This window comes from Salmo salar, chromosome 13, assembly GCF_965601325.2.
Source record: "Salmo salar chromosome 13, fSalSal1, whole genome shotgun sequence".
NCBI classification, from domain to species: domain Eukaryota; kingdom Metazoa; phylum Chordata; class Actinopteri; order Salmoniformes; family Salmonidae; genus Salmo; species Salmo salar.
In genome coordinates this window covers 56343357-56361370 of record NC_138303.1, presented here as the reverse complement: position 1 = coordinate 56361370, position 18014 = coordinate 56343357, and the positions used below count along the sequence as shown (strand labels likewise).

Below are 18014 nucleotides of genomic sequence, written 5' to 3'. Positions count from 1 at the left end.
AAGAACACTTGATAGGCCAGCGAACTATAAAGTTGTAGTTGAGTTGTCAATGTCCACGTCATTCAAAGGAAACCCTGGAAACACTTTTGTAATTGGCTCTCTTTGTCTAACCTTAACCTAACGTAGCAGGCAAAAAATAAAACTTTTGTGAACCTTTTCCACAAGGGGCGATATTGTATTGTATTTCAAGAATCAGCGAGGTTCAAGCAGAGATGTTAAAAAATGTAAAGTAGGCCTATATTGATTTTGGACCTTTTGTCTTTGGTCCTAGTTCTATCCCTATCCTTCAAACATGTTGTCTGGGCAACACTCAATGCATTGCATTTAACACTTATCAGTCACTTCAAATTCGTCAGGTGGTGACTCACTAGTATAAACTATGTATAACTGTGTCATTATGTCTCATATGAGGCAAGAGAACACATTATAGAGTAAATGCATATAAGGTTAATTATCTTAACCTGCTGCTTAAATTCTCCTAACCTGCTACGAAAAAGTAACGTCTGGTTGTAGCTCTATCTATCTAAGTAGCAGTCCAAATGACGACGAAAACAACAACAAGCAGAATGAATTGCTTAGGTCCTTGCCATAGCCTTCAGCTTCACGATTGCTGACTGGTCTGGTGCAAGGCTTTATAAGGCTTTAAGTCTTAGGCCACAATTGCACATTGCTATTTCATTCTCACATTATATTTGTCTCCTTTAGAAACCAAGCTTACCAGTAGGTATATGTATACCACAGTTTCTAAAGATAGGATCCAAAAACGAGGGGTCATATCAGTTCTACCATTTACGTCTGCATAAAAAGTGTATCTGAATGGATAAATTCTATAAATATAATGCATTGCTATATATCCCTTATCCATATTATTCAATGAATATTTTACAGGATTTTTATAGCAGTACCAGCAGTGTCTGAAATACACCCCTGATATAGATCTTGGCCTATAGCATACACTCCTAGGCCTAATGTGTTCATAGCGAACTTTTGACCTGAGTTTAGGGTGGTTCCTCTGAAAAGCACTGTCAAAGCATCTCAGCATGAAATACCGTTGGATATTATATGGGGGTGGATGGAAGATAATAGTATTACTTGACAAGGCAGCTGAAACACATTTTCAGTTGAGGAAGAGCATTTGTGTTACAGGTGTGTCCTTTGTGTGAATTAGAGATTATCCATAAGAGATACCGTAGTACCCCTTTTGAGAGTACCACCTTACAAAAATGACTTCTGACAGAGAAAGATTGTATGCCATTTGTCATTGGTAAGGGGTACTTAAGTAGTATGGTGCACTATAAAAGTTGATGTTTCAGTGTGTTTTACACTCTTCAAACTGATTCCACCCTCGGGGAGAATAAAATGATTTAGCTATGTGCTGAAGGACACTGTTGAGCAAATAATCATGAAAGAGTTTTATGTGTACTCTTGGCATAGTACATCAACGACTCAAGTGATGAAATCAAAGGTAATACAGTATCAGTCAATGAGTAACCAATACCTGAATAAACTTACTTACTTACTTATTCATTTCAATTTCTTAAGAATTTCAAATGAGCATTTTCTTACATTTAGATGAGCACTACGTAATTCAATGAACTATCAAAAATAGTAGCCTACTGTAGGCTAGATATAGAAATGTGGATCTTATTACATACAGTTGAAGTCGGAAGTTTACATACACTTAGGTTGGAGTCATTATAACTCGTTTTTCAACCATTCCACAAATTTCTTGTTAACAAACTATAGTTTGGGCAAGTCGGTTAGGACATCTACTTTGTGCATGACACAAGTCATTTTTCCAACAATTGTTTAGACAGATTATTTCGTTTAATTTACTGTATCACAATTCCAGTGGGACAAAAGTTTACATACACTAAGTTGACTGTGCCTTTAAACAGCTTGGAAAATTCCATAAAATTATGTCATGGCTTTAGAAGCTTCTGATAGGCTAATTGACATCATTTGAGTCAATTGGAGGTGTACCTGTGGATGTATTTCAAGGCCTACCTTCAAACTCAGTGCCTCTTTGCTTGACATCATGGGAAAATCAAAAGAAATCAGCCAAGACCTCAGAAAAAAAACTGTAGACCTCCACAAGTCTGGTTCATCCTTGGGAGCAATTTCCAAATGCCTGAAGGTACCATGTTAATCTGTACAAACAATAGTATGCAAGTATAAACACCATGGGACCACGCAGCCGTCATACCGCTCAAGAAGAAGAGGCGTTCTGTCTCCTAGAGATGAATGTACTTTGGTGCAAAAAGTGCAAATCAATCCCAGAACAACAGCAAAGGACCTTGTGAAGATGCTGGAGGAAACGGGTACAAAAGTATCTATATCCACAGTAAAATGAGTCCTATGTCGACATAACCTGAAAGGCTGCTCATCAAGGAAGAAGCCACCGCTCCAAAACCGCCGTAAAAAGCCAGACTACGGTTTGCAACTGCACATGGGGACAAAGATCATACTTTTTGGAGAAATGTCCTCTGGTCTGTTGAAACAAAAATAGAACTGTTTGGCCATAATGACCATCGTTATGTTTGGAGGAAAAAGGGGGCTGCTTGCAAGCCGAAGAACACCATCCCAACCGTGAAGCACGGGGGTGGCAGCATCATGTTGTGGGGGTGCTTTGCTGCAGGAGGGACTGGTGCACTTCACAAAATAGATGGCATCATGAGAGGTAGGAAAATTTAAGTGGATATATTGAAGCAACATCTCAAGACATCAGTCAGGAAGTTAAAGCTTGGTCGCAAATGGGTCTTCCAAATGGACAATGACCCCAAGCATACTTCCAAAGTTGTGGCAAAACGGCTTCAGGACAACAAAGTCAAGGTATTGGAGTGGCCATCACAAAGCCCTGACCTCAATCCTATCGAACATTTGTGGGCAGAACTGAAAAAGTGTGTGCGAGCAAGGAGGCCTACAAACCTGACTCAGTTACACCATCTCTGTCAGGAGGAATGGGCCAAACTTCACCCAACTTGTTATGGGAAGCTTGTGAAAGGCTACACAAAATGTTTGACTCAAGTTAAACAATTTAAAGGCAATGCTAGCAAATACTAATTGAGTGTATGTAAACTTCTGACCCACTGGGAATGTGATGGCTGAAATAAATAATTATCTCTACTATTATTATGACATTTCACATTCTTAAAATAAAGTGGTGATCCTAGCTGACCTAAGACAGCAAATCTTTACTATGATTAAATGTCAGGAATTGCGAAAAACTGAGTTTAAATGTATTTGGCTAAGATGTATGTAAACTTCCAACTTCAACTTTAAGTTATTCAAGTATGGCACCATCTCATCAAGCATGTCTACAATATTTACTGTGACTTTCTGCCCATGCCATAAGCACTGCATAGCTCATCCACTGGATTGTATAATTTAGCTGAAAATACACTGAGTGTACAAAACATTAAGAACACCTTCCTAATATTTAGTTGGACGCTATTGAGTTGCACCCACGTTGACTCCAATGCTTCCCAGATTTGTGTCAAGTTGGCTGGATGTCCTTTGGGTGGTGGACCATTCTTGATACACGTGGAAACTGTTGACTGTGAAAAACCCATCAGCGTTGCAGTTCTTGACACAAACCAGTGTGCCTGGTACCTACTACCATACCATGTTCAAAGGCACTTCAATATTTTGTCTTTCCCATTCAACCTCTGAATGGCACACGTACACAATCCATATCTCAATTGTCTCAATCCTTATTTAACCTATATCCTTCCCTTCTTCTACACTGATTGAAGTGGATTTAACAAGTGACATCAATAAGGGATCATAGCAATCACCTGGTCAGTCTGTCATGGAAAGAACAGGTGTTCATAATGTTTTGTACACACAGTGTAATTTCATAGTTAATCACATCGAGATTTGGAGCTACAAGAAATGCGAAAGTGTGAGATGTATTCAGACATGTGGCTTGCATTTTGAAAAGGCATACTCTTTAGTAGAGGTTCTTGGACGAGCAGTGGGGTTTTACCCTTATGGCTTTAAGGGTATTGACCTGCATGTGTTGCTTCCTCACCAACGCCTTTTGAATTTCAAAACGCACTGATATAAAAATGTGTTGTGTGTATTTCTGCATAGTTTTTGGCAAGTGCTGAGACTTGCACTGAGTAGCATCTAAAAATAGGAGTCGTAGGAAGTTTGATGTACAAGTGGAACACTGAATTTGTGGGCGTGCATTTTTTGGAAAGGTCTCAGAGGCTAGTTGTGTGTATGTGTGTTTCCGATGTGCTCGAACAGACCTGACAATTATCCCTGGTGTTTTGGCGGTGGTGTAACGAGCTTACTGTCCTCCATGAGCTGATATTGTGTGCTGCCAAGTTCTATGTCTGGTCTCATCATAGGATCTTTGGTCAAGGGTGGAAAATGTAGAGTAATGTTCTGTAGCTGTCATAGAGATCATGACAACACTCCTAATGGATAACTAAACAGACAAGGAGAAGCTGTTGTTGATTCAGAACCTGTGTCATGTATGGCAGCCTTAGGTCCCAGACTGAGGCAGACTGTAAACTCACCATGTAATTCACTGTTGACTAACACATTAAAGGAGGGGTTGTATGGTCCAATCATGTCCTCTGTTCTGAAGGCATTTTGGACCTCTATGTTGCCATTGATGTAGTATTGAAATACTGTTAATAATCAGGTGTTTTTTCCCCCATATACAGTAGTAGATTATGTGCAAAAGGTGAGTGACCCCATTGTCACAACTCTCTGACTCGCCATAATACCCGATGGCACCATAAACGTTTATGGCGTAGTGATGTACCCATTGTAATGAAAGAAGGGTGGAGATGGTTGCCGTGTCTATTTAAAGAGGGACAGGTTGTCACTCAGTACCTGATTCTTCCCTGCTGGTCTTGGAACTGCTTCTCCCTCTCCTTTACCTCTCCCTTGCTTTCTGTACACCATGGCCTTCGCTGGAAAGTGGGAAACTGAGTCCCAGGAAGGATACGATGAATTCTGCAAGCTCCTTGGTAAGACATTTATTCAAGTTTAATAACCACCTGTATAAAGTAATAGTAAACCTATGAAAGCCTTAGTCTTTGTCTTGACATCTTGAATTCAATTGGTTTATGCAATATATTGAAATGGATGTATTCACATCACTGCACATTCAATGGGGATTAGCAGTATTACTATAGAAAAACTATGGTGCTCAAACTGTGCTCAGACATGAGAATATGATTAAAAATTGCCTCATTACCCCTAGTCTAACTACATATTCTCTTGTAATCCAAGGCATCCCTGATGATATCATTGAGAAGGGTCGTGACTACAAGCTCATTACTGAGGTGGTGCAGAACGGCAATGAGTTCTCATGGTCCCAGCTCTATCCCACAAACAAGACCATCAGCAACAAGTTTGTCATTGACCAGGAATGTGACATGGAGACTATCGGAGGAAAAAAGTTCAAGGTAAGAATCTCTATGATGTGTCATACAACTTTCAGTCAGTTTAGATCAGGAATTCCTTCTTTTTTTTATCCTGGTGTCTGTTGTGTAAGCTTCTGTAATATAGTATTTCAGACAAAAGTCTCATATAGTCACTATAGTAAAAAATTGTCTAGGGGGCACCCGAGTGGCGCAGTGGTCTAAGGCACTGCATCTCAGCCAATCAGCCAATTCCTCCTTTGGCCGTCTCTCCTTCCATTTCTCTGCTGCCAATGACTGGAACGAACTACAAAAATCTCTGAAACTGGAAACACTTATCTCCCTCACTAGCTTTAAGCACCAGCTGTCAGAGCAGCTCACAGATCACTGCACCTGTACATAGCCCATCTATAATTTAGCCCAAACAACTACCTCTTCCCCTACTGTATTTATTTTGCTCCTTTGCACCCCATTATTTCTATTTCTACTTTGCACTTTCTTCCACTGCAAATCTACCATTCCAGTGTTTTACTTGCTATATTGTATTTACTTTGCCACCATGGCCTTTTTTGCCTTTACCTCGCTTATCTCACCTCATTTGCTCACATTGTATATAGACTTATTTTTCTACAGTATTATTGACTGCATGTTTGTTTTACTCCATGTGTAACTCTGTGTTGTTGTATGTGTCAAACTGCTTTGCTTTATCTTGGGCCAGGTCGCAATTGTAAATGAGAACTTGTTCTCAACTTGCCTACCTGGTTAAATATAGGTTCAACTAAAATTTAAAATAGGGGAACTCAGATGCATGTATTGTAATCTAGATGAAATGAACAGATTGTTGGTTTAACAAATTATAGTATGAATAAATAGCATTTGTGTCCATCCATTTCAGGCCACAGTTACAATGGAGGGGGGCAAGCTGAGCACGAAATTCCCCAACTACCGCCACACATCTGAAATCAGCGGAGGAAAGCTGATTGAGGTAAGTAAAAGTGGCACTTTGCAGAAGATGGTGTATATTAGAGGGGAGAAGAAAAAAGACATTTAGGCAGTTCAAGTAATGTTTTATGTATTTTTTCCCCTGTTTAGACCTCAATCGCAGGCTCAGTCATGCTGAAAAGAACCAGCAAGAAGATCTAAACACATTGTGACCGTGCTATTAGCAAAAAAGAACGAACAGAATAATGAGTAAATAAAGACTGCTTAGCCAACCTGCTGCCTTGGTCTTTGTGTCTCTCCTATGCTTGATGACATTTGCCACATAATGGTAAAGTAAAACCTCTTGACAAATGTCACTACATTTATTATGGGACAACCATTGGGGGGGGCAATCTATCTTTAAACACAATACAATTCAGTAGCAACTTTAATAAAAGGTTGAAAGAATAGTTTTCAAGAGTTTGCTAGAAAGATTCATACCCTATAACATCAATATTAAGCAGTGTGTAGAATAGAATCTAGAAACCAGTTGGATTTTCCATTTCCACCATGATAGATGTACATTGTTAGGTTTTAGTATTAAACATTAACAAGGAAACAACAGGTTTGTGCCACACTCTCTTAGGATGTGCATGCATACTGAGTTAAGAGCAATTAAGCTCTCTGGGATAGTTACAAAACAATAGACAGATGAGGGGGATGTCTCGGGGTGAATGAGTGCACCCCTCTCTGTGTAACCAGCCAGCCCCTCCCCTCTCTGCTTTGTAAACAAAGCTAGCGAGAATGATCCATTACCCAACCCCCCCCTTGCCTACGCCAGAGTCCCCACTTCCCACGACTGCCTTCAGTACCCCCTACCAATCCGTCCAAATAAGGAGGGGCTACTATAACCTCCCTTTCCTATCATTGGTAATCAACTTGGATTATAAATATATTTTCCTCTCCCAGTTTTTCACTAATGACAAATGTTGCACAACTTTATGATCTGTGAAGTGAATGAACACAGGACACAAAGGATGTTACATCTCAGAAATCCTCTGAAAATTAAGATGTCAATTTCTGAAAAAGAAAAGGAGGGGGGTCAAGTGTGAGTGTTAGTTTTCTAAAGGCAAATGTTATCTTTTTTACTACGCATTGCTTGTACTTCCTTATTTTGTCTCTCAGCCGTGGCTTGTATTTTGGAGAGACTAAAATGTTTTACATTTTTCATTTGCAATGATTATTTACAGTTTCTTTACACTTTGTAAGGCCTACAGTATCAATAGTCTCCAGTTTCTTAACTATTTGTTTAGTGGCAAAGGGAGGGTAGAAATGAGGGATAGGGATCTCCTCCATTGTCCTGAGGTCTGTAGAGGAAGGGAGCATCAGGGGAGGCTGGGGAGGGGGTTAGTGGTAGAGAGTGGAGCTCCTCTTCCCCCGTTGAATAGCTTTTCATGTGCAATGAATTGAGACATTCATATTAAACTATTCCCCCTGGGGTATGCTAATCGACTTCAAAGGCTTGCCATACTCATCTACAGGATATTCTCTACAAACATGAAAAACAAAGGGTGGAGAAACGATAATGTCAGTCTGGCTTTTGTAAACTGTTTTATTTGCAACTCATTTGACATAGTTAACACTGATTCCCCTTCCCCAATATGTGCTTCTCCTGCACAAATGTACATAGCTGTTATTGATCCATCAGGGTAGATATAGTTGGTCCATTTGGATTTCAAGAGTTGATGCTTCTAGGTGGTTGCAATGTGCAACATTTTCATTCAGGTAAAGAAATCCACTGCCTTTCCAAGCAGTTAACACAAGACCTACAAAGCATTTGCAAAAAAAAGAAAGTGTGCTTTAAAACAACACAATAAGATGGCGGTGTGATTGAAAGTAGTCTTAACTAAAGTGACCAATCATTAGCCTACATATCACACAAGTTAGATTGGTCTTTGATGGTGGATTGAGCTCTTCATATATTCCAACATAAAACAAAAAAAAGTTACAGGTAGAGTCAGTGATATGACGTAAACAGCATAGTGGATACATTTCCGCAACTACTAAGAGCATTGAAGCGCAAGGCTCAACTTCTCTGCTGTTTTGGTCCCGTAGCTACCACGCTGTAACAGTGTGAAGCAAACCCGTGCACATGTGCAGATACTGTGAGGGGGGAAGAAAAAAAAGTTCGGGGGAAGAAAAAAAATGTACATCAAATATAAAGTCAACTAAATGTACATACATTTGATATAATGAAAAAAGTTGCAAATAATAAACATAGGTATCACTACATATTGAGGTAGGTAAAAGTTAAGGTAAGCAAGAGGATGGTTTTGTTATCGGAGACCCAGTAGACTATAGGGCCATGGCCTCTTCATGCCATCTGTCAGCAGTAGGGGAAGCAGACAGACATCGTGGTTAGGATGTGATCAGTGGAAAATATTTAATTACTCCATCAAACCTGAGCTATTCCGGGTACTGGACCCACATGTACTTGGCCATCGATAACAGCATGTCTGGCCAGCCTGGATTTAGACGTCAAGGCAGCATCATGACTCATGACAGACATCAAGCTCACATTCCATATAAGCCCGAGTCATACAGTCGTGGCCAAAAGTTTTGAGAATGACACAAATATTAATATTCACAAAGTTTGCTGCTTCAGTGTCTTTAGATATTTTTGTCAGATGTTACTATGGAATACTGAAGTATAATTACAAGCATTTCATACGTGTCAAAGGCTTTTATTGACAATTACATGAAGTTGATGCAGAGTCAATATTTGCAGTGTTGACCCTTCTTTTTCAAGACCTCTGCAATCTGCCCTGGCATGCTGTCAATTAACTTCTGGGCCACATCCTGACTGATGGCAGCCCATTCTTGCATAATAAATGCTTGGAGTTTGTCAGAATTTGTGGGTTTTTGTTTGTCCACCCTCCTCTTGAAGATTGACCACAAGTTCTTAATGGGATTAAGGTCTGGGGAGTTTCCTGGCCATGGACCCAAAATATCGATGTTTTGTTCCCCAAGCCACTTAGTTATCACTTTTGCCTTATGGCAAGGTGCTCCATCATGCTGGAAAAGGCATTGTTCGTCACCAAACTGTTCATGGATGGTTGGGAGAAGTTGCTCTCGGAGGATGTGTTGGTACCATTCTTTATTCATGGCTGTGTTCTTCTGCAAAATTCTGAGTGAGCCCACTCCCTTGGCTGAGAAGCAACCCCACACATGAATGGTCTCAGGATGCTTTACTGTTGGCATGACACAGGGCTGTTGGTAGCGCTCACCTTGTCTTCTCCGGACAAGCGTTTTTCCGGGTGCCCCAAACAATCGGAAAGGGGATTCAGAGAAAATGACTTTACCCCCGTCCTCAGCAGTCCAATCCCTGTACCTTTTGCAGAATATCAGTCTGTCCCTGATGTTTTTCCTGGAGAGAAGTGGCTTCTTTGCTGCCCTTCTTGACACCAGGCCATCCTCCAAAAGTCTTCGCCTCACTGTGTGTGCAGATGCACTCACACCTGCCTGCTGCCATTCCTGAGCAAGCTCTCTACTGGTAGTGCCCCGATCCCGCAGCTGAATCAACTTTGGGAGACGGTCCTGGCGCTTGCTGGACTTTCTTGGGTGCCCTGAAGCCTTCTTCACAACAATTGAACCGCTCTCCTTGAAGTTCTTGATGATCTGATAAACGGTTGATTTAGGTGCAATCTTACTGGCAGCAATATCCTTGCCTGTGAAGCCCTTTTTGTGCAAAGCAATGATGACGGCACGTGTTTCCTTGCAGGTAACCATGATTGACAGAGGAAGAACAATGATCCCAGGCACCACCCTCCTTTTGAACCTTCCAGTCTGTTATTCGAACTCAATCAGCATGACAGAGTGATCTCCAGCCTTGTCCTCGTCAACACTCACACCTGTGTTAACGAGAGAATCACTGACATGTCAGCTGGTCCTTTTGTGGCAGGGCTGAAAGGCAATGTTGGAAATTGAAATGTTTTTTGGGGATTCAGTTCATTTGCATGGCAAAGATGTGTGCCAGATGTGTGCCAGATGTGTGCCTTACCAAATCATGTCCAATCAAGTTGTAGAAACATCAAGGATGATCAATGGAAACAGGATGCACCTGAGCTCAATTTCGAGTCTCATAGGAAAGGGTACGAATACTTGTGCAAATAAAGTATTTCAGCTTTTTATTTGATTTTGGTTTTGCTTTGTCATTATGGGGTATTGTGTGTAAATCGATTTCTTTTCAATACATTTTAGAATAAGACCACAACGTAACAAAATGTGGACAAAGTCAAGGGGTGTGAATACTTTCCGAATGCACTTTATGCTGCTGTTTTATCGCGCGTGCAATGGTGTCGGTGGGGGGGGGGGGGGGTTGTTTGCAGTAACTTTGTTGTAATTTCACAAAACAGACGTGGCAGTTTCATCCTTAAGGATTCCAGCATTAAAGTTCAACTATACTGTTGCTAATTTTATAGGATATATGTTTGGTGACACTCTTTCCATCTGATCAAGCATGGTCCATTTTACAGGTACAGTAAATTACAGTAAAACTACACAAATTGCAACTCCCCTGGAGAGTGAGGTAGGACATCAGTAGTAGTATAACCAGATGAGAATGTCAGCGGTACTGAACTACAAGCTATCCTGTGCAGAAAGCCTTCCGAACGTGATCATGGTGTCATTAACTGCTCAAGGTCCTTGTGACAAGGACAGCAACAGTAGCTGTGCCAGTGAGGGTTGTGTGACTTTCCTGGGTTTCAGTCAGACATACAGATGAAATGGTACCAGTCAGGAGAATTTACATTAACTGAGCAGAAAGCGTGGCTTTGCCCCCCTGGGGACTAGCTAGTAAAGCATCACTTCTTCCCCTGTGGTTTGATGTGCTGAGAGGATGGATGTGGCTGTTCCCCTGGGAACCATGGCTCCATCTGCTTCCAGGGGCACCAGAAAGGCAAAACAAGATTGAGACTACTCTACACCAGCCAAGGCCAAAGATGGACCAGAAATCCTAGCAAGGCATCTCCTACATTACAATACACACTGTTTTTACCCAGTAGAAATTAAAAACACAACATCAAAAAAGGAATTCATTTACACAGCTGTTTAAATACATATTCTTTAAAGTAATACTTCAACCCCTGAAATGGTATAGTTCATGTAAATAATACCAAGGACAGACCACTTTCCACTGATCATAAAGTCATAATTTTGTTTAAAGCAGCAGCATTGAAAGATAATAGTATAAAAAAACAGCAGTCCCACATTGAGAGAACTGATTTGGAAGCAGGGGCTCCACACAAACACAGTTGATAGCAGAATCACAGTGGCTAAACCAGCCTCTCAGTCTCAGTATAGAGCAAGCAGTCACGTGAAGGGAACAGTATGTACTGTATGTAATCAGCTCATCACAAATAGTCTCTCATTTCAAATAGGTAGGGCTTTTGTTAGGTCAATACTATGACCTCAGCAACATCTGCATTGACATTGCTTCTTTGTTTTGGTTTCCTTTGTCCCCAGTGGATGAGGTCAGAATGGATGGAGGAGGACACTGACTGCCCCAGGTTCTGTTTGTCCTCCCTCTCCTGGCGTCACCTGTCGAAGCAGCCTGCTGTGTAGGTGTGATGGGAGCCCAGGTAGCCTCCCCCGTATGAAAGGGGGAGGCAGTGACGGGGCTCTGCAGCAAGAGCCACTTGCATGGAGATGGGTCCCTGCAGGGGCAGGGAGGAGCGCAGCCCTGAGGCTAAGCTGGGGTAGGAGGGGAAGACTCCCTGAGAAACCGACCCTGAGAGGAGCCCTCTCTGGTGGGCCTGGAGGTAGTCGCGAGACCCGACAGGGCCCAGAGTCTGGGACTCACCTAGCATGTGCAGCTGGGAAATGGGAGTAGAGTGCTGGGTGAGCTGCTGCTGGTATCCACCTGTCTGGAAGAGCAGCTGCTGAGAGGTAGACAAGGGTTGTTTCATGGTGGAGACAGAGACTGTGGAGGTTGAGGGAAGGGCCTGGGGTTGGAGAGGACTCTGGACAGACGGAGAGTTGGACTTGGATTTGTTGGCTTGTTTCACATCGTTGTCATGGGCACTAGAGGGAGAAAAACAGTGAAAATCATTACTTAATGACGTTTAGCTGATGGACATAAACATCAACATACATACTTAGTAATAACTAAGGGTCAATGGTATTGACAATATGAAAAAGCTGTAGAACCTCAAGCCTCAAATTGCATTAAAATGGAGGAAAAGTGCATACATGGGAAGCATACAACTACACAGTTTAGAAATGGCAGAGGATAAACTAAGTGTAAGCAGATGTCAGTAAACATGGGGTGTATTCATTAGTCAGATTCCGTAGCAAAATGTTTTGTCTGTTCAGGCCTCCAGACTAACATTTTCCCAACTTCTGCAGTTGGTGGCACAAGCTCATGATTTGGTGGCACCCAACAACAAAAAGTTTGAGCAGCGTCACACAACAGAATATATTTGAGTTATCATCATATAAAGTCATTATAAAGTCATTCACAATAGATGACATATAGCATGTCAAAATAGGGCTCCAGAACTTTCAGATTGTTTTGTTTAATAGAGATGAATTGGCCTTCCTCTTTATGTGCACAAATATTATACATAGCCCTAATTCAATTGGTGCTTTTTCACTACCTGATGAAGTGTAAACTCAAAACAGATGAGTCGGAATCCGACTAATGACCAGATTAATGTGTGTGTACAGCACATTATGTAAAGCAGTAGTGGAGTCTTACAGCAGCATGAGCTCGATGCACGGGGTGAGGGGTTCCCAGGAGTATCCGGTGAGCAGGTGGAGAACGGTGGTCCAGCTTGGGGTGATCTGGAGACAGATGCGGGACGCCGCAATGCAGGCTGCTGCCACCTGGGATGGTCGGAAGCCCAGGAAGGCATGGTCTGAGACACACAAACACAGAGATCATCAGTCTCACTCATTTACTCAATAACGAATGGCCCCACCAGAGAGAGCAATTGTCTTGCCCATTAGACCACCCACTGCAGTCACTTTATGGACTTCCATTCTTGGGCACTCCTAATCAGGGCTGTTGCAGTGACCGTATTGTGATGATCAATTTGAAGAATGAAGTTCAACAACAGGTTGAAACTGAGTGGAAAAACATGGTCGATGTGGATGTTGTTTCAAAGCCTAACACAATGAAATGGACAGCGCTTTCTAAGGTGATGATTCATTCAAACACCCAGATGTATATTTTTTATTTATTTATTTTACCTTTATTTAACTAGGCAAGTCAGTTAAGAACAAATTCTTATTTTCAATGACGGCCTAGGAACAGTGGGTTAACTGCCTTGTTCAGGGGCAGAACGACAGCTCAGGGATTTCAACTTGCAACCTTTCGGTTACTAGTCCAACACTCTAACCACTAGGCTACGCTGATGCTCCGAGCCACTTGCATATTAAAGCTTATGCATAGGCCTATACATGAGCCCAAGCCCGAACAAAAAAACAGAATTAAAATAATGATTGTGCCATTATACAATGCTAAACGTGTTTGTTAATTAACGGTCAATAACCGTGAGACCGGCAGTCTTTTGCATGACAATAACCAGCTGACAAAATGTCATGACTGCCACAGCCCTACTCCCAATCTCATCCTCACCTTGCAGTGAGACTTCCAGGAAGTAGTGTGTATACTTGTCCATGAAGGCTTTGGTCTTATTGAGGGAGGAGAGGGGCCAGCCGTTGTGCAGTTCTCCCTCCTGTACAGCCGCATGGAGGTAGTAGTCTATGAAGTGTGCTGGTGTGGGCATACACAGGTTCCAGCCAAACGTCTCTAAGAGGAGCAGCTCCATCTTTACCAGGTCCTTCCTGCTCAGTGACAGGTTCAGGCTGCACATGAAGCCCAGAGAGTTTAGCTGCTCCAGCTTTGGGACACAGTCCTCCTTCTCTTCAAACTTACCTGGAGGGGAGATGATGTTACGGTGAGTGAAAATTGAACACATTTTGTAGATGGTGTGATTTTGTTTGTTAAGAGTGCTTATAGATATAAACTGGGTTTTTCGAGGCCTGAATGTTGATTGGCTGAAAGCCGTAGTATAATCAGACCGTATACCATGGGTATTTTTACTGCTCTAACTACATTGGTAACCAGTTTACAATAGCAATAAGGCACCTCCGGGATTTGCGGTATATTGTCAACATACACCGGCTAAGGGCTGTATCCAGGCACTCTGCGTTGCGTCGTACATAAGAACAGCCCTTAGCCGTGGTATATTGGACATATACCACATCCCCCTTGAGCCTTATTGCTTAAATAACACACATTCTATTCGCAAACAAAATAAGCATGCCCCATTCAAAAAATTAAGAACTAAGAACAGATATAGCCATGGTTCACTCCAGACTTGACTACCCTTGACCAGCACAAAAACATCCTGTGGCGTTCTGCATTAGCATCGAATAGCTCCCGCGATATGCAACTTTTCAGGGAAGTCAGTAACCAATATACTCAGTCAGTTATGAAAGCTAAGACTAGCTTTTTCAAACAGAAATGTGCATCCTGTAGCACTAATTCCAAAGAGTTGAGACACTAAAGTCCATGGAGAATAAGAGCACCTCCTCCCAGCTGCCCACTGCACTGAGGCTAGGAAACACTGTCTCCACCGATAAATCTATGATAATCGATCATTTCAATAAGCATTTTTCTACGGCAGGCCATGCTTTCCACCTGGCTACCCCTACCCCGGCCAACAGCTCAGGACCCCCTGCAGCAACTTGCCCAAGCCCCCCCCGCTTCTCCTTCACCGAAATCCAGACAGCTGGATTTCGGTGAAGAAAGAGCTGCAAAATCTGGATTCCTACAAATCAGCTGGGCTAGACAATCTGGACCCTCTCTTTCTAAAATTATCCACCGAAATTGTTGCAACCCCTATTACTAGCCTGTTAAACCTCTCTTTCGTATCGTCTGAGATCACCAAAGATTGGAAAGCTGCCGCGGTCATCCCCCTCTTCAAAGGGGGAGACACTCTAGACCCAAACTGTTATAGACCTATATCCATCCTGCCCTGCCTTTCTAAAATCTTCGAAAGCCAAGTTAACAAACAGATCACCGACCATTTCGAATCCCACCGTACCATCTCCACTATGCAATCTGGTTTCTGAGCTGGTCATGGGTGCACCTCAGCCACGCTCAAGGTCCAAAACGATATCATAAGCGCCATCGATAAAAGACAGTACTGTGCAGCCGTCTTCATCGACCTGGCCAAGGCTTTCGACTCTGTCAATCACCACATTCTTATCCGCAGACTCAATAGCCTTAGTTTCTCAAATGACTGCCTCGCCTGGTTCACCAACTACTTCTCAGATAGAGTTCAGTATGTTAAATCGGAGGGCCTGTTGTCCGGAACCTCTGGCAGTCTCTATGGGGGTGCCACAGGGTTCAATTCTCGGGCCGACTCTTTTCTCTGTATATATATCAATGATGTCGCTCTTGCTGCTGGTGATTCTCTGAAACACCTCTACGCAGACGACACCATTCTGTATACATCTGGACCTTCTTTGGACACTGTTAACAAACCTCCAAACGAGCTTCAATGCCATACAACACTCCTTCGGTGGCCTCCAACTGCTTTTAAATGCTAATAAAACGAAATGCATGCTCTTCAACCGATTGTTGCCTGCACCCGCCTGCCTGACTAGCATCACTACTCTGGACGGTTGACTTAGAATATGTGGACAACTACAAATACCTAGGTGTCTGGTTAGACTGTAAACTCTCCTTCCCGACTCACATTAAGCATCTCCAATCCAAAATTAAATCTAGAATCGGCTTCCTATTTCGCAACAAAGCCTCCTTCACTCATGCTGCCAAACATACCCTCGTAAAACGGACTATCCTACCAATCCTTGACTTCGGTGATGTCATTTACAAAATAGCCTCCAACACTCTACTCAGCAAACTGGATGTAGTCTATCACAGTGCCATCCATTTTGTCACCAAAGCCCCATATACCACCCACTACTGCGACCTGTATGCTCTCGTTGGCTGGCCCTCGCTACATATTAGTCGCCAAACCCACTGGCTCCAGGTCAACTATAAGTCTTTGCTAGGTAAAGCCCCGCCTTATCTCGGCTCACTGGTCACCATAGCAACACCCACCCATAGCATGCACAGGTATATTTGACTGGTCACCCCCAAAGCCAACACTTCCTTTGGCTGCCTTTCCTTCCAGTTCTCTGCTGCCAATGACTGGAACGAATTGCAAAAATCACTTTAGCTGGAGTCTTATATCTCCCTCTAAATTTAAGCATCAGCTGTCAGAGCAGCTTATCGATCACTGTACCTGTACACAGCCAATCTGTAAATAGCACACCCAACTACCTCATCCACATATTTATCCTCTTGCTCTTTTGCACCCCAGTATCTCTACTCGCATATCATCATCTGTACATCTATCACGCCAGTGTAAATGTTCAATTGTAATTATTTCGCCTCTAGACCTATTTATTGCCTTACCTCCCTACATTTGCACACACTGTACATAGATTTTTCTTTTGTCTTATTGACTGTACGTTTGTTTATGTGCAACTCTGTCTTGTTGTTGTTGGTCGCAATGCTTTGCTTTATCTTGGCCAGGTTGCAGTTGTAAATGCGAACTTGTCCTCAACTGGCCTACCTGGTTAAATAAAAGGTGAAATATTTATTTATTTCTTTTTTAAAACGATTTGTACATTTTGTATATGTGCAAACAAGACATTCCTATATGGTCTAGCGACAAATTATCCTTAAAGAGATGCAATTAACAACTGATGATTCTACTCCCCCCTTCACTTGGTGTGAAACTGGTCACAGCTAAATCCTCAAGCATCTCCCTCTGGAGTCAGATGCTCCAACAATGCAGGACCCCTGGCTCCTGACCTCTGGAGATCAGGCCTGGGCACTTGCGATGGCTAATGCGCAATTTCGCGCACTCCGTATTTCAAAGCCATATCATATACCTTCATTGTAAAACAGTGTGCTTTGAACTCAATAAAAATAATAATTGAGAAATACAAATTATACCTAAGCTGAGACCTCTTCTCTTTAATATGGAAAACGAGTTGCTTCCAAAGTAGTTTTTTCCCCGCAATTGCATTTTGAAATATTATACATGAGGGGGACACAAGGGGGGAGAGAGTAAAAGGCACGCTCATTACATCAGCCCGGCCTAGCAAAAGAAAAAGTCAGGTAAAGCGTCAGGAAAGACACCTTTATTACAGGAATCATGATGCAAAAAAATATGTAATTAACAACTGAGGACTCTACTTCAGCAGCATACCACCCTGCATCCCACTGCTGGTTTGCTTCTGAAGCTAAGCAGGGTTGGTCCTGGTTGGTCCCTGGATGGAGACCAGATGCTGCTGGAAATGGTGTTGGAGGACCAGTAGGAGGCACCCTTTTCTCTGGTCTAAAATAAATATCCCAATGCTCCAAGGCAGTGATTGGGGACATTGCCCTGTGTAGGGCGCCGTCTTTTGGATGGGATGTTAAACGGATGTCCTGGCTAAATTCCCAATCTGGCCCTCATACCATCATGGCCACCTAATCATCCCCAGTTTACAATTGTCTCATTCATCCCCCTCTCCCTTGCCACTATTCCCCAGGTCGTTGCTGTAAATGAGAATATGTTCTCAGTCAACTTACTTGATTAAAAATGTTATATATATATATATATATATATATATATAACA

General features: G+C 42.4%; 2 protein-coding genes across 2 annotated transcripts in view; one reads left to right on the top strand and one right to left on the bottom strand.

Moving 5' to 3' along the window:
* Window positions 1-4818: 4818 nt before the first annotated feature.
* LOC106567475 (gastrotropin) lies at window positions 4819-6598 on the top strand. Its single transcript, XM_014136746.3, has 4 exons — window positions 4819-4988; window positions 5254-5429; window positions 6280-6369; window positions 6477-6598. Exons 1-4 carry the CDS (start codon window positions 4922-4924, stop codon window positions 6525-6527), a joined length of 384 nt encoding a protein of 127 aa, XP_013992221.1. The 5' UTR covers window positions 4819-4921; the 3' UTR covers window positions 6528-6598.
* Window positions 6599-7899: 1301 nt separating this feature from the next.
* The window catches only part of LOC106567423 (cyclin-J-like), a 31793-nt gene continuing 21678 nt past the window's right edge, over window positions 7900-18014 (bottom strand). Inside the window, exons 4-6 of the mRNA XM_014136657.3 lie at window positions 13945-14244; window positions 13063-13222; window positions 7900-12386 (exon numbers count right to left, since the gene is read on the bottom strand). Coding sequence (XP_013992132.1) covers window positions 11900-12386; window positions 13063-13222; window positions 13945-14244 — 947 coding nt within the window. The 3' untranslated portion in view covers window positions 7900-11899. The remainder of the gene's footprint in view (window positions 12387-13062; window positions 13223-13944; window positions 14245-18014) is intronic.